This window comes from Oncorhynchus gorbuscha, linkage group LG07, assembly GCF_021184085.1.
Source record: "Oncorhynchus gorbuscha isolate QuinsamMale2020 ecotype Even-year linkage group LG07, OgorEven_v1.0, whole genome shotgun sequence".
Taxonomy (NCBI): Eukaryota; Metazoa; Chordata; class Actinopteri; order Salmoniformes; family Salmonidae; genus Oncorhynchus; species Oncorhynchus gorbuscha.
Genome location: NC_060179.1, coordinates 41,637,969 through 41,661,950, shown reverse-complemented (window position 1 = coordinate 41,661,950; position 23,982 = coordinate 41,637,969). Strand labels below are relative to the sequence as shown.

The window sequence follows — 23,982 nt, the reverse complement described above, 5'->3', positions numbered from 1 at the left end:
TAGTTAATTATATTGGAAATGCTCTATTGCAATTGCCGATCAGTTATTAGAACGCAATTAGATTAGGTGTCAGATTAGGCTACAGGTAAAACAAATAAAAAAAATAAACACTGGCTGTTGTTGACAAGCATATTCAGTTCATATACATGCTATTAATATTGCATTCAATGATTGAAATTATGACCCCATCCTCAGCCTATACCAGCAGGCTATTGGGAAACACAAACACTTCTTACCTCTTAATCGCCTCGCTATTCATGTTGAATAAATTAGTCTGTTAATTTGAACTAAGGAAGCTGCTAAATCGTTCAGTTCACATCTTGTCTACATCTTGTCTAGGCTACTGTAGACCATCTGAAATTAGATCTAGGCCCATCAGGTGCTATTGGCTACCTGTCTCTAAGCAAACCATGGCAAAATTGAATTACAATCCAATGTCCATTGAAATGATAAATCAATCTCGCAAATGGGCCATTTGTAGTCTTAACAGTTGGCACATAATAACATCACAATTGCCAGAAAATAGAATTACATTCGTTTTTTATGTTCATTAAAGTTTTTCTTGCTCAGAGATTTCGAGATCCTCTGTCCAACTTTCAAAACTCAAACTCTCCTGTCGGATTTATCTGTAGTTATGGACATGCGCAAAGGGGATTTATTTACCCCGTGTGCAAATGATCTGACAAGTTCAATTAGGGCGAATGATCTTTTATCTTGCCACATATTCAAATGATTTTTTAACTTCATGTCATAGCTTGCAATAATTATTATTTTGAGGAAACTCGAATTTTGCTTCTACAAGTTACTATGATATTCCTTCTTAATTGCCTCGATAACGTTATCGGAGAAAACAAATTGTATAAATATGGCAGCAACTCTCTTACAGTGAATTTAAAAAAAGGCTAGTTTCCATGCCTTTTGTGTAGGTTTTAAGTGGTCATTGGTCTAGAGATTTTATCTTGACCTGGCAACCCTGACCCTGATAGGCGAGGACTCGCTGAGGCGCACAATGCACATTGACAAGGGTTGTCTCACAGATCTTTAAATTTCATATTTGTTTCCAAATGAAAGGTCGTTAGAGAATCGTTCTATTTTGTTTGTACTTGAAGACTGGTTACGATATTTGGTTTAACCGGAAATATCGGCAAATAATTCAACTTCCCCGGACACAAGTGGATTACACTGTGGGCCGCTGAAGGAGTTGTCCTTCCAGGGGCTTGGTCGATACCCTCCTTGATGGAACTCAAGACCGCGGCTTCAGTAGGGCCTTGAATAATTTAGTTTTTAATGGTTGTGGAGCAAAAACAAATGAGTGTAGGGAGAGACTTCGATAACGCACGAATAGTGGGTGACTAAACAGTCACAATATAACGTCAGATTTAGTGTATAAACAAAAGGTACTGTTTGGATTAGCTAGGTATCTAAATTAGCTCGCTACCCAACTACGGCTAGCTACGTCTTTCTTTGATAATTCAACCATTCGTATTGGGCCCATCGTCAGGCTGGAGAAAATGTTCGCTTTACTGTCAGCTCCAGGGTAACAGCTAGTTGTGAATTTTGTGCTAATCAATACTTTTGAAGGTATTTTAAATAATGTTTTTATTTACTATAACGTTGTCTACTCCGTGATAATTAGCTACATTGCGTTTGCAATAAACTGGCTAGACAATTATTTAACTAGCTAATACTAGCATAATAAAGCACTTGAATACATTTAACGTTAGCTAGGTAGCAACTACCAAGTGAACATAATTCTTATGTATGGATAAAGTTGGCTACAGAAACAGTTAATCAAACTGTTTAACTAAAATGCTTGGAATACTTGTGGATGCACTAAATGAGCTAGCTATATAGATGCTTTAAATTGGCAACAAATGATCTTGCTCTGGTGATTTGCCAGTGGCAGGTAGCTAATGTTATCGTTCGTTAGCTAGTTATCATTGGCTAATGTGCGATTTGGCTAGTTAACTAGGTTAGCTAATTTGTCAGCTCGTGCCGAAATTGTAATTAGAACGAGATGGGTGTGCATTTACATTGTAGCAATACCTCAGTAAATGTAACATTCGTATAAAATAGGCGTTTTTAGTGAATATCAACTAGCAAGTTAAGTTGGACAGCTAACTAGCGTTAGTCCTTTTTTATTTACATACGCATATTTGTTGGTTTGCCAGCTAGCCTTCTTTGAGACTGCGAATTAGCCATATATTGACAGTTTAACTTGCATATACTTCTGCTGAGCACACTAGCTAATACCACCAATTCTGGAAATAAAGATTTAATCTTCGTGAATTGACATGACAGTCAAATCTAGCCGAGAGAAATGCACAGATGCCATTCTGTCCGCAAAAGACACTAGTTAAATAGACTAACGTTACTTTTAACGCCATTTTAAACAGGGGCTCCGGTGTGGGCCTTTGTGGTGGTGTTTAACTTTTGGCTAAGGAAAGTGCCTTCGACTGGGACCGATTTTTAAAAGTGCCTTAGGTCAGACTAGGACTGGTGCTGTTTGTTTTGACATGGAAGGTCCGAGTCAAAGCAGTGGGTTCAGACAGAGCCGACGCTCCCGTTCTCAACGAGACAGAGAGCGGCGCAGGAGAAGAGTAGACCTTGCTGAGCAGCGGGCCACATCGCCCTCCTCGGGCTCGGAAAAGGAGCTTTGCGGGCCAGGATCTGTACTCGGTCCTGGAGGTAGAGAATGTCGACCTGGGTTCACCGGCCCCAGACACAGGCCTCCTCGACGGAGGAAGCGCAAGTCGGTGTACTGTGAGGAGGACATCATCGATGGCTTCTCAATTGCCAGCTTCAACAGCTTTGAGGCCCTGGAGGTAAGTCTGTGTATTTCCTTATGTGAGCACAATCCTACCCTACCACAATACTTCGATATGATGGACTTCAACTGTATCTAAATAACATTTGTCAATGGTCTCCACAGATGTGAATTGTCCTCCCTCAATCTCTACTTTAAACCCCCTAGAGTCGATTTCTGTGGCCCTGCATACATCTAATTAGCATAATAAAAACTACAATTAAAATGGTCAGTTTAAGCTAAAGATGCATTCTCAATCAACCGCATCTGCTGATGTTACACTTCTGCATCTGTGGTGAAGGTCCCCTTACCAGTTAAAAAAAAAAGAATGGAAGTATATATGGAGATTGTTTACTGCCAAAAATAAGGGGTCAAATCTTTTAAAATACTTTCCTGATCTTATCTCTCAGATATAAGACACACTTCAGAACAAACTTCTGTTTGTACCTCTAGTCACTCTGTTATTCAATGTGTTTGTATGGGCTAATAGCAGTTAATTCAATTGCTTCTTGTAATCTTAACATTTGGTACATAATAACAGCACAAATGCCAGAAAATACCCTAACATTCATTTTTTGTAATGTTCATCCAAGTTTTTCTTGCTCAGAGATTTCGAGATACTCTGTCCAACTTTCAAAACTCAAACTCTCCTGTCGGAGATATCTATAGTTATGCACATGCACAAAGGAGACTTATTTAACCAATAAGGCACAAGCGGGTGTGGTATAAGGCCAATATACCACGGCTAAGGGCTGTTTTACGTGACGCAATGCTGAGTGCCTGGATACAGCCCTTAGCCGTGGTATATTGGCCATATACCACAAACTCCTGAGGTGCCTTATTGCTATTTATAAACTGTTTACAACGTAATTAGAGCAGTAAAAATACCTGGGTGGTTCGAGCACTGAATGCTGATTGGCTGAAAGCTGTGGTATATCAGACCATATACAACGTGCATGACAAAACATGACTTTTTACTGTTGTAATTAGGTTGGTAACCAGTTTAGAATAGCAATAAGGCACCCCCATCTTTATGGAACAAAAGGAACATTTATTGTGTAACTGGGAGTCTCGTGAGTGCAAACATCCGAAGATCAAAAGTAAGCGATTAATTTTATTGCTTTTCTGACTTTCGTGACCAATCTACTTGGCTGCTAGCTGTTTGTAATGTTTTGTCTGCTGAGAGAGATGTCCTTACATAAACGCTTGGCATGCTTTCGCCGAAAAGCTTTTTTGAAATATGGACACGCCAGGTGCATTAACAACAAGCTAAACTGTGTTTTGCTGTATTGCACTTGTGATTTCATGAAAATATAATATTTTTAGTCATTTAATTTAAGTTTGGCGCTCCGCAATTCAGCGGATGTTGACGAAAATGATCCCGCTAACGGGATGGGTGCGCCAAGAAGTTAAACAAACAGTACAAAACAATTAGGTTCACTGAAACAATGACAATGTGTTGATTGGCTCCCTATTATTTCCCACACAGGTTTTCGCTGCCCATGTTCTTCTGCCTTGACAACCACCAAGGATATTCCTACCACTGAAATTGGCCAAAAAAACAAACAAATGAGGAAGCCTTGACTGAGAAATGTTTTGGGGGAAATGAATAGCAGTCAGTGATGCCTGGCTGTATCCAGGCACTCGGCATTGCATCATGCTTAAGAACAGCCTTTAACCGTGGTATATTGGCCACATACCATACCCCCTTGTGCAAATGATCTGGCAAGTTTAATACGGGTGAATTATCTTTTCGCTTGCCACATTCAAATGTACTTTTCCACGTCATGTCATAGCTTGCAATAGTAAGGCTAAATTCAAATAATCATAGCTTAATGATCCTTGTTATGACCTTAAAATAATTCCATATATAGTGCATTCAGATCCATTTACTTTTTTCCCACACGTTGTTACGTTACATCCTTATTCTAAAATGTATGATTTTTTTTTCATCCATCTACAAACAATACCATAATGACAAAGTAAAAACTGTTGTTTTAAAACATTTTTACAAATGTGTAAAATGTTTTTATGTACATAAGTATTCAGACCCTTTGCTATAAGACTCGAAATTGCATCCTGTTTCCATTGATCATACATGAACCACCAAGACTCTTCCGAGAGCTGGCCGCCCAGCCAAACTGAGCAATCGGGGGAGAAAGGCCTTGGTCAGGGATGTCACAAAGAACCTGATGGTCACTCTGACAGAGTTCTTCTGTGGAGATGGGAGAACCTTCCAGAAGGACAACCATCTCTGCAGCACTCCACCAATCAGGCCTTTATGCTAGAGTGGCCAGATGGAAGCCACTCCTCAGTAAAATGCACATGACAGCCCGTTTGGAATTTGCCAAAAGGCAGCTAAAGACTCTCAGACCATGAGAAACCTGATTCTCTTGTCTGATGAAACCAAGATTAAACTCTTCGGCCTGAATGCCAGGCATTCAGCCAGCTACCGCTCATCACCTGGCCAATACCATCCCTACAGTGAAGCGTGGTGGCAGCATCACGCTGTGGGGATGTTTTTCAACGTCATGATCCGGGGAAAGATGAACGGCACAAAGTATTGCGGTCCTTGATGATAACCTGCTCCAGAGCGCTCAGGACATCAGACTGAGGCGAAGGTTCACCTTCCAACAGGACAACAACCCTCAGCGCACAGGCAAGACTATACTGGAGTGGCTTCGGGACAAGTCTCTGAATGTCCTTGAGTGACCCAGCCAGAGCTTGGACTTTAACAGAGCTTGAGAGGATCTGCAGAGAAGAACAGGAGAAACTCCCAGATACAGGTGTGCCAAGCTTGTAGCAACATACCCAAGAAGATTTGAGGCTGTAAAGGTGCTTCAACCAAGTACTGAGTAAAGGGTCTGAATACTTGTGTTATTCACATTTTTAATAAATTTGCAAATATGTCTCCACCTGTTTTTGCTTTGTCGTTATGGGTTATTGTGAGTAGATTGCGGGACATCCATTTTAGACTAAGGCTGTAACGTAACAAAATGTGCAAAAAGTCAAGGGGTCTGAATACTTTCCGATTGCACTGTAGCTTAGACAGGGCGTAGACTGTAGAGGCTTAAAAGGACAAGTTCCACCGTGGAACTATTTTGGGTATCTCCTCACACCTCCAGGTGTGAATCAGTTGTAGATTGAGTTTCCAAAAATTCACAGTTCATTTACACCTTGTACACTTAGGTGAAGCAATCTGATCAACAACCACAATGAAAGAAATCAGACGCAATGATCTTCTATGATGCGTTTCTTAACAACCTTAATTATTCGTCGATTACAAATAGCCTATGTTTATTAATCTGCTCGTCATTAGACCAACAATTCTTGTTGAATTGAAACGCCACATAATGCAGAATTTCAGGATTAGAATTTGGTATAGCATGCTCTAAGGCGTTCAATGGCACCAATCCAGTATCCATGCACTGACCCATATGTCGACAGATCCTTCAAAGTGTAGTTTTTAAAACATGCAATGTCATTGTAACAGGAACTTATTGGCCAATCTGAGTCATCTGTAGGTTCCCTTACCAGTTCAGGCATCACTGACTGCTATTCATTTCCCCCAAAACATTTCTCAGTCAAGGCTTCCTCATTTGTTTGTTTTTTTGGCCAATTTCAGTGGTAGGAATATCCTTGGTGGTTGTCAAGGCAGAAGAACATGGGCAGCGAAAACCTGTGTGGGAAATAATAGGGAGCCAATCAACACATTGTCATTGTTTCAGTGAACCTAATTGTTTTGTACTGTTTGTTTAACTTCTTGGCGCACCCATCCCGTTAGCGGGATCATTTTCGTCAACATCCGCTGAATTGCGGAGCGCCAAACTTAAATTAAATGACTAAAAATATTATATTTTCATGAAATCACAAGTGCAATACAGCAAAACACAGTTTAGCTTGTTGTTAATGCACCTGGCGTGTCCATATTTCAAAAAAGCTTTTCGGCGAAAGCATGCCAAGCGTTTATGTAAGGACATCTCTCTCAGCAGACAAAACATTACAAACAGCTAGCAGCCAAGTAGATTGGTCACGAAAGTCAGAAAAGCAATAAAATTAATCGCTTACTTTTGATCTTCGGATGTTTGCACTCACGAGACTCCCAGTTACACAATAAATGTTCCTTTTGTTCCATAAAGATGATTTTTATATCCAAAATACCTCTATTTGGTTGGCGCGTTATGTTCAGAAATCCACAGGCTCGAGCAGTCACGACGGGGCAGACAAATTCCAACTAGTGTTCGTAGAAACATGTCAAAAGTTTTTTTATAATCAATCCTCAGGTTGTTTTTACAATATATAATCAATAATGTTTCAACTGGACGATAGTTTCTTCAATAGGAGAGAGAGAGAAAATGTCTGCTCCACTCTGTTGGCGCATGCAAAATGCTGCTGGCACTCAGCCATCCACTGACGCGCTCATTTTTCTGAATAAAAGCCTGAAACTGTCTAAAGACTGTTCACACCATGTGGAAGCCATAGGAAAAGGAATCTGGTTGATATCCCTTTAAATGGAGAGAAGGCGTGCAATGGAACAGAGCGCTTTCAGGAAAAACAGCACTTCCTAGTTGGATTTTCCTCAGGTTTTCGCCTGCAATATCAGTTCTGTTATACTCCGAGACAATATTTTGACAATTTTGGAAACTTTAGAATGCTTTCTATCCTAATCTGACAAGTATATGCATATTCTAGATTCTGGGCCTGAGAAATAGGCAGTTTCATTTGGGTATGTTTTTCATCCAAACATCAAAATACTGCCCCCTACACTCAACAAGTTAACACTGGGATGCATCTTCTCTCCAGATGGACTGCTCCATGAAGCCTACCCAGCGTGCCGCCATACTCATGGGAAGGGGGAGCAAGAGGAAGAGGGGCCCGGAGGAGAATGGTAAAAGGCCCCTCTCAGAGCCCGAGGAAGGGGCCCTACCTAGCTTCTCCCGCAGCTGTTGGAAGAGGAGAAAGATTGAGGTAAAGGTGCACCGCATGAGATACACAGGTGTTATATGTAGTTGTCATGTCACATTTGGGTTTGAAAGTAGCTTATTTAAAGGCAGCATTTGCATGTCTGGTCTGGATCCTGTTGGTCTTGTTTGTGGGAACTAGCTGGCCGAGCTCAAATATTCAGACTGAAGTCATCAACTTGTAATGGCCTAGAGGCCTAGTGAGAGCATTAGCTGGCTACACACACCTGTTGTTGAAGAGTAAAACTTACGAGTGACATCTTTTTAGCACCCTGATGGCTGAGCTTGTGATGAATTGATGGTGATTTCTTAACTCGGTCAGACAGACATGAGGATCATTTCAAGTTGCTAATTACCATGTCGCTGGGTAAGCTAGAGTACTGCTCTTTGAAACCAGATTTTCATGTGGTGTGTATCCCAACCTAGTGACCTTTAGCCTACACAGCAAGTATAATTTGGAAATTCAAGGGCGTCGTCAACTATTTTCGTACTGAAATTAGTGATGCACTGTCAACGTTTCCACCGACAGATTGGTGCGGCTGGCTTCCGGGTTGGATGCGCGCTGTGTTAAGAAGCAGTGCGGCTTGGTTGGGTTGTGTATCGGAGGACGCATGACTTTCAACCTTCGTCTCTCCCGAGCCTTAACCACTGCGCCACCCGGGAGGCCTTGACTTTTTTGACCGATAACCAATATTTTCCTTCCCAAAAAAATGATAACGATATTTTAAATATGAGGGGACTTTTAAGCATTCTAGTACAGTTAAATGCACTGCTCAAAAAAATAAAGGGAACACTAAAATAACACATCCTGGATCTGAATGAAATATTCTGATTAAATACTTTTTTCTTTACATAGCTGAATGTGCTGACAACAATCACACAAATGATCAATGGAAATCAAATGTATCAACCCATGGAGGTCTGGATTTGGAGTCATACTCCAAATTAAAGTTGAAAACCACACTACAGGGTGATCCAACTTTGATGTAATGTCCTTAAAACAAGTCAAAATGAGGCTCAGTAGTGTGTGTGGCCTCCACGTGCCTGTATGACCTCCCTACAACGCCTGGGCATGCTCCTGATGAGGTGGCGGATGGTCTCCTGGGGGATCTCCTCCCAGACCTGGACTAAAGCATCCTCCAACTCCTGGACAGTCTGTGGTGCAACGTGTTGGTCAACCTGTTGGTGGATGGAGCGAGACATGATGTTCTCAATTGGATTCAGGTCTGGGGAACGGGCGGGCCAGTCCATAGCATCAATGCCTTCCTCTTGCAGGAACTGCTGACACACTCCAGCCACATGAGGTCAAGCATTGTCTTGCATTAGAAGGAACCCAGGGCCAACCGCACCAGCATATGGTCTCACAAGGGGTCTGAGGATCTCATCTCGGTACCTAATGGCAGTCAGGCTATCTCTGGCGAGCACATGGTGGGCTGTGTGCCCCCCCCCCCCCCCAAAGAAATGCCACCCCACACCACACCATGACTGACCCACCGCCAAACCGGTCATGCTGGAGGATGTTGCAGGCAGCAGAATGTTCTCCACAGTGTCTCCAGACTGTCACGTCTGTCACATGCTCAGTGTGAACCTGCTTTCATCTGTGAAGAGCACAGGGCGCCAGTGGCGAATTTGCCAATCTTTGTTGTCTCTGGCAAATGCCAAACGTCCTGCACGGTGTTAGGCTGTTATAGCACAACCCCCACCTGTGGACATTGGGCCCTCATACCACCCTCATGGAGTCTGTTTCTGACCGTTTGAGCAGACACATGTACATTTGTGGCCTGCTGGGGGTCATTTTGCAGGGCTCCGGCAGTGCTCCTCCTGCTCCTCCTTGCATAAAGGCGGAGGTAGCGGTCCTGCTGCTGGGTTGTTGCCCTCCTACGGCCTCCTCCACGTCTCCTGATGGACTGGCCTGTCTCCTGGTAGCGCCTCCATGCTCTGGACACTACGCTGACATACACAGCAAACCTTCTTGCCACAGCTCGCATTGATGTGCCATCCTGGATGAGCTGCACTACCTGAGCCACTTGTGTGGGTTGTAGACTCTGTCTCATGCTACCACTAGAGTGAAAGCACCGCCAGCATTCAAAATTGACCAAAACATCAGCCAGGAAGCATAGGAACTGAGAAGTGGTCTATGGTCACAACCTGCAGAATCACTCCTTTATTGGGGGTGTCTTGCTAATTGCCTATAATTTCCACCTGTTGTCTATTCCATTTGCACAACAGCATGTGAAATTTATTGTCAATCAGTGTTGCTTCCTAAGTGGACAGTTTGATTTCACAGAAGCGTGATTGACTTGGAGTTACATTGTGTTGTTTAAGTGTTCCCTTTATTTTTTTGAGCAGTGTAGTTAAAGGACCTGAATATGATTGCATGTCACATAATAATTTAACACGTTCATACATTTTTTACGTAGTTATTACACTATCACTCGTATTTCATATGTCACAATGAGTCATCGATATGTATGCTATGATACTGGTAAAGTTGTCTCGCACACCTACAGTGCTTGGTCATAAAAAAGCTAGCTAGCTCATGGATGCAAACTATGCTCTTCCCCAAAAACATAGCAATACGACAATCTGTTTAAGTAGCTATAGTTAGTTAACTAGCAAACTATATAGCTAGATGTAATCTAAAATAACCCAGTTTAAGACAGTTCTTATTTGAATAATGGTGGTCGGTCCATCTGTGAAGCTAGCCACAATAGTGGACTTTGTGGTTAGCCTTCAAAATTAAAAAAGTATGTCATTGACAGTGATGCAAATGAATACAAATAGTAGAATTGTGCCATAATTGAATAGATCATGCTAAACGAGGTTGGAGTGTTACATAAAATCAACAAAAGACAATAATTTGTTAATTTGACATCTTTTGAAATCACACTAGATGTATTATGCTGTAGAATGGTTTTGGGGCCATACTTATATCACTGTACAGCCTTACCTATGGATTGTGGATCAATGACATGGGGTATCAGTCTACTCAGTGACACCCAGAGAACATTAGCATCGTAGCGCTTATTGCGGGACTCTGAAACAACTGTGAATTGAACCACATGTATTGTCAACCTATGTGTATGGAACACTATTCCTGAGGAAAAACAATACTGCGTGCATGTTTTGGAGTCTGATAACTCTGAGGAGGACGTTGGGAAAAATATATTAGGTATTGAGTAGAGGTCGACTGATTTTTCAACACAGATACCGATTATTTGAATACCAAAAAAGCAGATACTGATTACTTAGACAATTTTTACATGTAATAATGACAATATCAACAATACTGAATGAACACTTTTTATTTTAACTTAATATAATACAGAAATAAAATCAATTTGGTCTCAAATAATTAATGAAACATGTTCGATTTGGTTTAAATAATGCAAAAACTGTGTTGGAGGCGAAAGTAAAAGTGACATGTGCCATGTAATAAAAGCTAACGTTTAAGTTCCTTGCTGAGAACATATGAAATCTGGTGGTTCCTTTTAACATGAGTCTTCAATATTCCCAGGTAAGAAGTTTTAGGTTGTAGTTAATATAGGCATGATGAACTGTTGACTATTTCTCTCTATGCCATTTGTATTTCATATACCTTTGACTATTAGATGTTCATATAGGCACTTTATTGCCAGCCTAATGTCGGGAGTTGATAGGCTTGAAGTCATAAACATCACTGCTGGCAAATGCAGTAAAGTGCTGTGTGAATGAATGCTTACAAGCCTGCTGCCGCCTACCACTGCCCAGTCAGACTGCTCTATGAAATATCAAACCATAGACTTAATTATAATATAATACACACAGAAATATGAGCCTTTTGGTAATTTATATGGTAAAATCCGGATATTTATCATTTAGAAAACTAAACGTTTATTTTTTTCAGTGAAATACCGAACTGTTCCGTATGTTATCGAACGGGTGGCAAATTAATTACGGTCTTTGTTAGGAAGAAATTATGTTCTCAACGATCCAGGCTGCCCAAACTGCTGCATATACCCGACTCTGCTTGCACGGAACGTAAGAGAAGTTACTTTTTGAATATTGCCTGCTAACATGCATTTCTTAACTAAATATGCAGGTTTAAAAAAAATATATACTTTTGTGTATTGATTTTAAGAAAGGCATTGGTTAGCTACATTTGTGCAACGATGGTGCTTTTTTCACAAATCCGCTTTTGTTAAATCATCACCCGTTTGGCAAAGTTGAAGTAGGCTGTGATTTGATGATAAATGAACATTTATTATATGCAATGCAGGACAAGCTAGTTAACTTAGTAATATCATCAACCATGTGTCAACTATGTGATTGTTTTTTCTAAGATAAGTATAATACTTGCTAGTAACTTACCTTGGCTCCTTGCAGCCACAGGTCCTTTTGATGCTGCATTCGCGTAACAGGTGATCATCCTGCAACGCAGTCTCCTCGTGGATTGCAATGTAATAGAGGTCGACCGATTTAATCGTAATGGCCGATTTCAAGTTTTCATAATCGGAAATTGGTATTTTTGGACACCAGTTTGGCCATTTTTACACCTTTTTATTTAATCTTTTTTAAAACTAGGCAAGTCAGTTAAGAGCACATTCTTATTTTCAAAGGCGCCCTAGGAACGGTGGGTTAACTGCCTTGTTCAGGGGCAGAACGACAGATTTTCACCTTGTCAGCTCGGGATTCAATCTTGCAACCTTAGTTAACTAGTCCAACGCTCTAACTACCTGCCTCTCATTGCACTCCATGAGGAGACTGCCTGTTATGCGTATGCAGTAAGCCAAGGTAGGTTGCTAGCTAGCATTAAACTTATCTTATAAATAACAATCAATCAATCATAATCACTAGTTAACTACACATGGTTGATGATATTACTAGTTTATCTATCGTGTCCTGCGTTGCATATAATCGATGCAGTGCGTATCGTTGCTCCAATGTGTACCTAACCATGAACATCAATCATCTTAAAATCAATACATAGAAGTATATATTTTCAACCTTCATATTTAGCTAAAATAAATCTAGGTTAGCAGGCAATATTAACCAGGTGAAATTGTCACTTCTCTTGCGTTCATTGCACGCAGAGTCAGTGTATATGCAACAGTTTGGGCTGTCTAATTTGACATAATTATGACATAACATTGAAGGTTGTGCAATGTAACTGGAATATTTAGACTAATGGATGCCACCCCTTACATAAAATACGGAACGGTTCCGTATTTCACTGAAATAATAAACGTCTTGTTTTCTAGATGATAGTTTCTGGATTTGACCATATTAATGACCGTAGGCTCGTATTTCTGTGTGTTATTACATTATAACTAAGTCTATGATTTGATAGAGCAGTCTGACTGAGCGGTGGTAGGCAGCAGCAGGCTCGTAAGCATTCATTCAAACAGCACTTTCGTGCGTTTTGCCAGCAGCTCTTCGTTGTGCGTTTATGACTTCAAGCCTATCAACTCTCGAGATTAGGCTTGTGTAACCGATGTGAAATGGCTAGCTAGTTAGCGGGGTGCGCGCTAATAGCGTTTCAAACGTCACTCGCTCTGAGACTTGGAGTGGTTATTCCCCTTGCTCTGCATGGGTAACGCTGCTTCGAGGGTGGCTGTTGTCATTGTGTTCCTGGTTCTAGCCCAGGAGCAAGGAGAGGGACTGAAGCTATACTGTTACACTGGTAATACTATAGTGCCTATAAGAACATCAATAGTCAAAGGTTAATGAAATACAAATGGTATAGAGAAATATTCCTATAATAACTACAACCTAAAACTTCTTACCTGGGAATATTGAAGACTCATGGTAAAAGGAACCACCAGCTTGCATATGTTCTCATGTTCTGAGCAAGGAACTTAAACGTTAGCTTTCTTACATGGCACAATGTAATCGCCCATAATTGGCATCCAAAAAGGCCGATTACCGATTATGAGAACTTGAAATCGGCCCTAATTAATATAATAATAATAATAATATATGCCATTTAGCAGACGCTTTTATCCAAAGCGATTAATCAGCCATACCGATGAATCGTTCGACCTCTAGTAATTGAGTAGACTGATACCCCATTTCATTAATCCCCAATCCTTAGGTAAAGCTGTACAGTGCAATATGAATGTCAATACACACAATAGGCTGCCTGGGGAGGAGATCCACAGTCCCCTGATAAGGGCTACAATGCTAATATTTTTGTGAACTCTTCATGTTTGTGTTCTGTGGGTGTCACCGAGTTGACTGATACCCCATATCAATGCTTCACATTCCAACCTTGTTTAACATTATCTAGTCTAAATATGGCATTGATTCCACCTATTGTAATCTTCTGCATCACTTTCAAATAGGTACTTTTATTTTGAAGTCAAACTGCAAATTCCACTATTGTGCCTAATCGTTATTGTGCCTAGCTTCATAACCCAGTCCAGTCGAGCCTCACTAGCCAGATGAAGCTAGCTGACGGCTTATAACTTAGCTTTGGGCAACCGGGTTAAGTAGCTGGCTAGCTATTTATTTTCATGAACTGAAGTTCAATTTCAATAGGTGAACAACAAGTTAATACTAATACTACTAAGCTAATACTTACTCACAAGGATTCTTAAATCATTTCTAAGAATAATGGTTATATTGGTGCTATCTATGTACTAAGCTAAAGCTAGCTAGCTACCCCAGAAGTTGCGGTCAAACAAATAATGCTTTATTACCAACGCGGTATTGTAAACACATCGTTCGTGGCTGGTGTTTTCAGACTTTTTTTGTACAGCTTTGACAGTGCTACTGATAGTAGTGGTGTTGCTTGGCTTGCACGTGCAAATTCAGAATGCAAAACAATCTATAATAGAACTGTTATTTGACGTATCAAATTAAAAGCGTATTTAACGCTTCAAATAGTGTTATTGTCAAATAGTGTTATTTGACGTGTATCTTTTTTGACACGCGAAGACCCAAACGGTGTTTTGTAGTATGTTGTGAAGGTAATAGCAGTGACACTATTACTCTAATTCCGGTAGGGCAACACCTGAAAAATAGCGCACTTGGTAGTGTGTACTGGTGCTCGACCAGTTGCGCAAGCCAACATCACCCACAACAGAGAACGGTTGATTGGCAAGGGCAATGAATCCCATTATCTTGGTGTCAATGGATTTTGCCTTTTGATTTGTCTCGCTTAATTATTCTTACTCTTGAGTATGTCCGTAAACACTCCAGCCAGCTGGTCTGCACATGCTCTGAGAACGCGACTTGGGATGCCGTCTTGGCTGGCAGCCTTGCGAGGGTTAACACGCTTTAATGACTTACTCACGTTGGCCACGAAGAACAAGATTACACAGTCCTCGTGATCGCCTGGAGCCCGTGTCGGCGGCGCAATGTTTATTTCGAAACAGGTGAAGGTCTTTAGTAAATCCTGTAGCAAGGCACGACTTTCCCTTTATAATTTGTGATTGGCTGTAGTCTCATGTCTGAGATGTTGAATTGTGACTCCACTTCGTCCCTGTACTGTCGTTTTGCCTCCGATTGCTTTACGGAGGTCGTAACTGGTCTGTTTGTCCATGTTCCCAATCACCTTGCGCAAATGTTTTTTTTGGTTTGGATAAGTTCTAATCATCAGTGGGAACAACATCCTCTATGCACTTCCTGACGAACCTAGTCACAAAGTGAGTGTATACGTTGATACTGTTCTCAGAGTCCACCAGGAACATTTCCCAGTCCATGTGATCAATCTTAAAGCATAGATTCTGATTGGGAGAGTAGCAATGATCCATGGTCAGTGTTCCACATTTAGCATAGGAGATGCATTGATTAGTTTCAGTTGCATTTTCCTCTGATTTCCTTTAATAAAAGTCCCCAGCTACAATAAATGCGGCCTCCAATACTTTTGCAAGGCACTGTGTGTTGATGGTATTCACCTTCAATCTTACATATTAACTGTTATAATTGTTTTAGGGTGGGGGCATCCTCTTCTTGGAGACTGGCTACATCGTAAGTTTCTTTATACTTCTATCAATTACAATACATAAGATGACCACAGCTGCCTCCTATAATTGTAGTTTGTGAATGTTGTGGCACACCTAAATGTTGCTTTTTATGTTATTTTAGTGTGACACAGAGAGCGAGTCAGCAGATAAGGTGGGTACTGTTTGCATCAAACTGAATACAATTATGATTGTTGGAAGAGCAGTGTTTTTCCTGCTTATTATTGGGTTTTGATGTATTTGTTTTCCTCATCTCATCCCCTAGGCCTCCGACAGTGACATGGGGCCAATATTCATTGTCAGCACAAGGAAAGGTAAAATGCACTTCTCTTCTTCCCTATCTGTATGCCTTTGCTTTATAAATATGCTCGCGTCATTTGGTGTTTCTTTTTTTTTTATCCCAGTGTCCTTTATTTTTTCACGTTTTTGTTTAAGTGCAGTTCTTTCTCACCCTGTAGTTTTGGAAGCTATCCCTGTGAGCATGGCCTCTATGGGCAAAGGCTGCCCTACACTTCCGCTGGCAGGCCGCTGTGGCCTCTCCCGGCTGGCGGTCACCCCGCGTGTCTCTGGCCTGGAGCGCAGCCAGGAGAGGAGTCTGGAGCCGCCTTACCCTGAGCCCCTGTCTACCTCACCCTCCTTCTCCTGCCTGCCGTCCCTCACACCGGCCATGGTCGCACGGCCCGGACAGCTCAACGGCAGCAGTGATGGCCTTCGCCACACCGCCCACCACAACCCCAGCCAGCCGCACTCCAAACACAAGTCCTTCCTCACCTTCCCCGGGCGACACCCATCCATCTACAGCATGGGCATCAACAACAGGTCAGTCACTGCCAGATCTGCCTAATAGTCAGCATTACTACTGCAGTACCAATACTACTACTTCCACTTTTATAAAATAACTGACAACTCTTTTTGACTTGCCTGGTTAAATAAAGGAAAACATTTAAAATCAAGACTGCTGACTTAAGAAAATGTATATTTTCTAGTAAACTTTTCTCTCTCCTTAGGAACGGTACATCAGTCAAGCCCCCATCCTCTTCTGCTGCTTCTTCCTCGTTGTCTATACGACCCCCAACTCCCTCTTCCAGTATGTCGATGTCCCTAATTAGAGGTCCAGGGTCATTAGCATCTCTGCGCCCCCCTTCACGTGCTGGCTCTGGTGCCATGTTCACCCCCTCCCCTGGGCTTCCTCCTCCACCTCCTCTTCTCACTTCCCACTCAGGAGCAGGTACTGTACATTTGGCACCAATGTGTATTGCTATTCACCTTTTTTCACAGCCTTAGTCAGATGTTCAGCCATAATTACAAATCTGTGTGTTTTTTATTTACCAATCAGGTCTACTACTAGCTTAATTTGGGTTCTTGGACAGCCTACTGTCAGTGTTGTAAAATTAGTTATTTGGGCTCCATATCTACCTATTTAAAATATATTCTCCATTCCTCTCCATCTGTCCCACTACTGCAGACCAGGACCTGCTGCGCCAGGACCTGCTGCGCCAGGGCCTGAACTCTCACTTCCTGGCCTCGCAGGATCGCGAGGGCAGCCGCAGCGTACCTGGGGCTGAGCTCAACGGTGGCGGGCCAGGCCTCTCTACTCCCGGTGGTCCATCGGGGGCCAGCCCCAGCTCGGGCTCCTCAGGCCGCTCCTCCCAGGCCCAGCCCGGAATTCAGCCCCTGGCCTTCCAGTTCCACCAGCACAACCACCAGCACCAGCATACACATACGCACCAACACTTCACCCCCTTCCTGCACCCCACTCCCTCCGCACCACCGCCTCAGCACCTGGTAAGCGATTACATTCTACCCTGTCAAATTGGGTTTCACAGAGCAGCTTCTGCTTTGAAATGCCAGTGTTGTAAATTTGTCATTAATTGGCTTTTTGTGTTTTAGTTTGAGAAATATGGCAAGATGGAGGGACTCTACAGAAACACTGTGAGTTTACGTTTACATGCTCCAGAATTGGTTTGGTTATACGTTGCTGTGGTGGTTGAGATGAATGTGGTTGGACTTAGGCAGAATGGGGTCTGGGGAGTGTAGTTTTAACCAGCCTCTGCTTGTGTGTGTGTGGCTGATTTAGTTCTTCCCACAGTACCCTCCTCCCCCAGTGCCAGGCATCCAGCCCGTGCTTCCTCCCAATGGGCCCTTCAGCTCTCTGCAAGGAGCCTTCCAGCCTAAGGTGAGTGGTGCTTTAGCTACATAAGTCAGTGGATGATATGTCATGTCGTGTCTGGATGACAAACTGTTTGCTGTGTCTTGATGCAGCCCCTTGTCCCCCAGGGAACAAGTCCTGAGATGACAGCTCGACTGGGGGTTGTGCCTCACCACCTGCAGCCCAAAGACCCCAGGGTAAGATGCACAGTATAAAATGGCCATTTTGGAATATATGATGCCTATGGTTACAACTGAAGCTTGTAGTCTAGGTTTGAGCTGGGATCGATGGACAACGCACATGCCTCTAAAGGCATTATGTGCAAAGACTTGGGCCTAGTAGTCAGTGCAGGAAAGTGTGAATAGTAAAAAGAGTGGAGAATCTTAACAAACATGGTTTACTATTCTTTCTTTTGTTTAGCTAACTGATCCATTTGGGACATCGTTGAAAGTCAGTAATGTAAGCAAAGCCAGATGCTTCATCATCACTTGAATACTTCATTTTTGAAAGTATTATGATACTGTACAGCTTCTTTTCTTACTCACTTTTGGTCATGACTGCTACATTTAAAAACTATTTGACTAAACGCCCTTGCACACCGTGTCTGATTTCTTCCAACTTTTGGCACACCTACTGTGAAACTCCTTGCAACTTTCCATCATTACTCATCTCAGAATCAGAAGTAAAATTTTTTTAAAAAGTTTTATTCGTCCAGGAAAAATAAACTGACCCATAATATATTGTTTATTACTTACGCTTGCCTTACTAAATTGTACCCACACACACACACATACACACACACAATTCTCATGTTGATGCCGTGCCAGATGAACATTTCATATGGCAGACATTAACACCATCGCATCTGACTCGGTGTGCAAAGGCCTTGAGTCTTACTGCAAGCAAAACAGGGTCACCGAGTCAATAATGTGTTTTTGTCCACAGAAACCAGGGAAGTGGTGTGCTATGCATGTACGTGTGGCGTGGATGATTCTGAGACATCAGAAGAAAGTGAAGGTGGGACTTTATTTTTTAAAATGTTTTACTACAATTCAATCTGATCCTATCAATTGTGATTTTTATCAAATAAGTAGAAAGTGTTTCAATTTTAATTTGACCACTGAAGCATCTCAAATATTATCGGATGTGATCAACTCATCCCCCAAAAATAATAGATACTGGTCAAGTTGTTATTGAAAAAGCTATGGTCATTACATTGACTGACCACTGTCCTCTCTCAGCTGATGCAGGCTGATCCGCACAAGCTGGACTTCCGTAACGAGATGTTGGCTCGTCTTCCGGGCTCCGGGGGCCTGGGCACACTAGGGCCCCTTGGTGGTGGCCTCCCCTCTGCCCACGATCTTAATCGACCTGCCAGCCTCTTTACAGCCACTGGTGGGTGCTTGTTTTGTGTAGCAAGATATGTTTGAAGAAAACGTGCTGCAATTGTATTCACCATAAGGATAAAACTATGGGCTTTTTCAAAACCTCAGGCACAGAGGAAAGATTCCTTGGCATTGCAAATAGTTAGTCAATAATTTATCATTTTTAGTCCAATTTTGTCCCCCCCATCAACGCTCCACCTCATTCCTCACTCCAACTGCGCTCTTGGGTAAACGACTGTTTCAAAGGGCACATCTGTACCACTTGCACCCTCAGTAAACACTTCTCATTTTGATTCACCCACTCAAGGAACTGATTTGCCTACTCACAGGTCACTAAAACACCTTATTAGCCAAGATATTACATTTAAAGCGTACTAACTCTTCAGCATGTGACTCTAATAGGCCCCAGTGGGTCTGAACACTAGTAGTGAATATTGCCAGAGGTCTTATGCTGTAAGGCTTGTGTCTGCGCATCAGTCCAGATGTTTATATACTTATGTTTTGCAGATCCGTACGGCCGCTCACCTCCGTTCACCCCTCTCGGAGCCCTGGGCTCTGGTGCCTTTGGGGGACTTGGCAGCCCTACGCTGGGTGAGTCACCATTTCTCTTCCTCAAAAAAAGATGCATAGTTTGTCTTTATTCCTTAGTCATTTTAGTGGCGAGTAAGGACAAACTTTATTCTGTCTCCAGCTAACAGCTCGGTGTTTGGCCACAAGGAGCCTCCTGCCGTCGGGGGCTTACCCAACCCTCATGACCCCTGGAACCGACTGCACGGTGGGCCTCCCCCCTTGGCTGGCCCCAGTTGGGCCAAGGGGGCTGAGAAGAGGGACGAGCGGGACACAGGGAAGGACATTATTCACATCAAAGATGAGAAAGACAGGTGAGACACAACAGCCTCGACTCTAGTTTATCGACTTAGTTCCTAAATTTGCTGTTTGTACTCTTGACTTATCTTTCTAAAATATTTTTCTGTCTGATTCTGTTCATGTTACTCTTAACAATTTCAATACTGGAATTGATTTGAATGTTGAATTTGCATACCTCTCCCCAACCATCCTCTATTTTTTTTTCAGAGACAATATGCTATATGGTCGTCAACCTGTGCGGATGTCTCCAGTGGCCCCGGCCCACAGTCTCCAGCAGCACCGCGGCAGCACCCCTGTCTCCCACATCAACGGGCACGGGGGCCCTCTGGGAGGCCCCAGCAGTCTCACTGAGGACCTGACACGCAGAGATAGAGACAAAAGACTGTTCCTCTCGGTCTCCTCCAGGCCACCTCCTCTAGGCCCTTCATCCTCAGCAGCTGCAACAGACAGAGACAGACCTCGCTCCTCCTCTTCCTCTGTGCTGACGACTCCACCGCCCTCTGGACTCGGCGCCCCCTCCCCCTTGGATCTGTACCCCCGTAAGCAGCCTGCAGCGCTGCACAGCCTACACAGCGAACCCTCTCACTCATCACAGAGAGAGGGAGGCCCCCCTGCCTCATCCTGTTCCTCAGCCACGGTCACCTCTCTGTCCCAGGGCAAGAAGCCTGACCGAACCAACACCCCGGTGCCCAAGCCTCCCCCAGTCAAGGTCAAGGAGGAAAGGAAGGAGGAACCAGAGCTCGTGCCAATCTCCTTGCCGCCGCCTCTGGCCCCCAACTACGACAGGCCCAACAGCCGCCCTCACCACCGCTCCGCCACCCCCTCTTCTCTCTCTCTGACTTCCACGTCCGGGGTGTCCCTACCTCCTCCCACCCCGCACAACCCTCACCATCATCTCTCCCTCCTGGAGCGCTCTCGAGCGCAGGCTGCCATTGAGGCCTACCTGGGGAGCACACAAGGGGGTGGGGGGATAGTAGTGGGTCCAGGGGGGGAGAGGTTCTCCACCCACCCCCATGGCCCACCACAGGGGCACGGCCAGCACCCCCACAGCTTGCAATGGGACCCATGGAGGGAGCTGGCTGCCCAACAACAGCAGCAGCAACGCCGAGAGGCCATGGCCCTGCGTTCGGACCCCCACCTGGCGCTGCGCTCTGACCCCCACCTGGCCCGGCTGCTCCAGGCCCAGCACGCCCAGCGCTTCCTGGAGGCCGAGAGGGCGGCAGCCTTGGCAGCAGCTGTGGCTGCCAACAGCCCTCACCACCACCCTCCTACCTCTACCTCCTCGGTCCGCCAGGAGTTTGGCCTGATGGCCCACCACTTTGACCGCCCTCCTCAGCTGGGGCCCCCAGGTGGCGGCCTCATGGATGAGCAGCAGCGCGCCCAGATCCTAAGGGAAGACTTTGAAAGGGCACGCTACTTCGGGATGCACGCTCACCCGCACCTCTCGGGCTCCCACCACCCACCGGGTTCTCATGCAGCCCACCTGGAGCAGCTGCACGCCGGGATGCTCTCCCACTCACATCTCCATCAGCCTGGAGCCTCCAACTCTTCGCCCCACCACCCCGGCCTCTACACCCGCCTGGGGCCTCTCCACACTCACCACGTGCCCAATGGCATCCTTGCCAAGACCCCTGCTGGCCTGGTGGGGGCACTGTCCGTAGGCGCTCCCCCTCCACTCATTCCATCTGTGACAAGCAGGTCTTCCACCCCGACCCGTAGACTGGGTGGGCCGGGGGACTTGGCACTGTACAGCTCTCACAAAGAAGGCGAGTCCAGATAGTACAGGAACACACCGTAGGAGTAGTAGGGAAATGTCAGGATTACTGTGCTGCTCTCACTGTTTCCTGTAAGATGGAACACCTTTTAGGAACGACAACACACACAGCTTACTCAGGCTCTAGACCAATCACGGTCTCAGCTCCCCCAAAAGGTGTTGCTGGTTGATTGGGTCGAAGGCAGTGAAGGGAAGGGATACGGAGATTTGTCAGGGTGACTCAGTACATTTATCCACAATGGTTCTATCAGTGCAATTTTAAGGTACATGGTTTATGTGCATCCTGGTGTGTTATTTTAAGGTTTGTTTTTTCCATTTGAGAAATCTATAAAATGATAGCTGTATGAAGAGGCGGAGGCATTTCCAATTGGATATGATCAGGTTTGAAGCAGGCTTTTTCAGGTTGGGTAAGATGAACTCCTAGAGAGATGTGCATATTTTGTACATGTGAATGGTTCATCCTCTCATTCTAAGTAATGAGATCTATAAATCCCTTTGCATAAATCAAACATGTTGGGCTGTTTTCTGGATGAGAGCTGAAGAATTATGGTAGTACATAGTGCTGGGACGATACCAAGGGGCAAAATATTTTTCCGTGGCAAAAATTAAAACACACAGCAGACAACTCTTTGGTCTGTTAAAAACCTGCCATGTGTAAAATATTGTGTGCTATAGCTTGGATAATTTTTTGACTCTGGATAACAACAATGTTTGTTTCCAACATTTAGGGCTATTTGTCTAAAGTTTAATCCGCTTCGTGTTTTGTTTTCTTGCCACGATACTAACGAGTATCGTGACACTGGTATCGTCCTGGCTCTAGTAGTATATTTATATGGTTTTATTTTTTTGTGTCCTCTTTTATTGTGAAAAGACAGTAGATTACCAATGAAACTTCTAAAGATTCTAAATCGATAAAGAACCATAGGCTTCTGTACTTCGGTTCTCCGCTCCTCACAAAAAATGACCCTGCTACCCTCAACTTCACCACTCCTCTGTGCTCTATGAACCTCTGTTCCAGCTCTTGTATTTAAAATAATCATGTTATGAACTATGCGGCCACGGTGGACAATGTCTAAAACTGAAACTTTCCCATTTCTGACTCGACATTATGAGCAGGACCAGTAGTCTAGTGAAATTGCCTTTGTAATTATTATTATTATTGTTAACATTAATTATCTTCTATAATGATAATAAATATATTCACTGTTTTTTTATGTTATTTGTCATTGTTTTCAGGTATCACGAATGCACTCCCCTGTTAGTAACAAATTAAAGTTGTTCCAGATCAGGCAGTAAAAGTTTTGTATGACTGAGAAAGGAAATGCTTGTGAACGTGAGTAAGACACAACCATAAAAACCTCTGGCCTCTTCATGGATCAGATCTTTGAATACACTGAGAGGGAGCTTTGTGTTTGTGTCGCTTCACATTTTGGACTCTGAACGCCTGCCGGCAAGTCATTTTCACAGGGATGTTCCATGAGCAGATAAATTATGTACGTGGAAGAATGGGACATCTACTGGACGACTGAGAAAAGAATCCGTAGACTTGTGCGTACTACACGTGACTGGACTGAGAGGAGGAAAATACATTTGGGTCGATTATTTTAAGACCATTTTATACCTTTCAAACCCCTTCTAGAGACAACAAAGATTAATTATTAAATGAATTGTTGGTTACTTGATTGTGTGGGTCTTGTTTGTTTTGGTGCCTAAAAGAGTTCAGCCACTTATTTAATTTAATGAGGCAAGTCAGTTAAGAATAAATTCTTATTTACAGTGATGGAACAATTAGACGTACTTAGACGTGGTCATATTGTTATTCTTCATGCTTTCCAGACAATGTTTATTTGGAGAGAGCATACAGTGTGGATCTCCAACTCTGACCTTGGAGAGCAGGACTTTGTTCCATCCCAGCATTAACATCTTAAGTAGTGAATGGTGGGCAACCACCTAGTTCAATTGCAACATCGTGATCCCTCTGTACAATGACCCTTTTACAATAGCTAAACTGTTCTGTGACCACTGAACAAGTAATGGTAATTAATTTGCCCTGTCAGAGATACTGATATGACAATGGTGTAGTACTCATTGACA

General features: G+C 43.4%; 1 protein-coding gene across 6 annotated transcripts; it reads left to right on the top strand.

The window, feature by feature from the left end:
• The first annotated feature begins 935 nt into the window (after positions 1-935).
• Positions 936-23,565, top strand: LOC124039866 (autism susceptibility gene 2 protein homolog). Of its 6 annotated transcripts, none has more exons than XM_046356357.1 (17): positions 936-2,825; positions 7,610-7,774; positions 15,685-15,720; positions 15,838-15,867; positions 15,979-16,027; positions 16,172-16,532; positions 16,721-16,941; positions 17,179-17,498; positions 17,604-17,645; positions 17,803-17,889; positions 17,991-18,059; positions 18,283-18,321; positions 18,808-18,879; positions 19,104-19,257; positions 19,755-19,838; positions 19,939-20,128; positions 20,322-23,565. In XM_046356357.1, exons 1-17 carry the CDS (start codon positions 2,517-2,519, stop codon positions 21,892-21,894), a joined length of 3,801 nt encoding a protein of 1,266 aa, XP_046212313.1. In that variant the 5' UTR covers positions 936-2,516; the 3' UTR covers positions 21,895-23,565. The 6 variants fall into 6 exon arrangements, with proteins under 6 accessions (XP_046212313.1, XP_046212311.1, XP_046212312.1 ...); XM_046356355.1 differs by having other exon boundaries at positions 17,976-18,059; XM_046356356.1 differs by having other exon boundaries at positions 937-2,825; positions 17,791-17,889.
• Positions 23,566-23,982: the final 417 nt, after the last annotated feature.

Bases quoted from the DNA above. Each gene is read 5' to 3' on its own strand.
- LOC124039866 (XM_046356354.1), top strand. From the start codon at position 2,517: ATGGAAGGTCCGAGTCAAAGCAGTGGGTTCAGACAGAGCCGACGCTCC. The intron at 18,880-19,103 runs GTGGGACTTTAT...GTCCTCTCTCAG, and splicing joins GACATCAGAAGAAAGTGAAG to CTGATGCAGGCTGATCCGCA. The intron at 20,129-20,321 runs GTGAGACACAAC...TTTTTTTTTCAG, and splicing joins ATCAAAGATGAGAAAGACAG to AGACAATATGCTATATGGTC.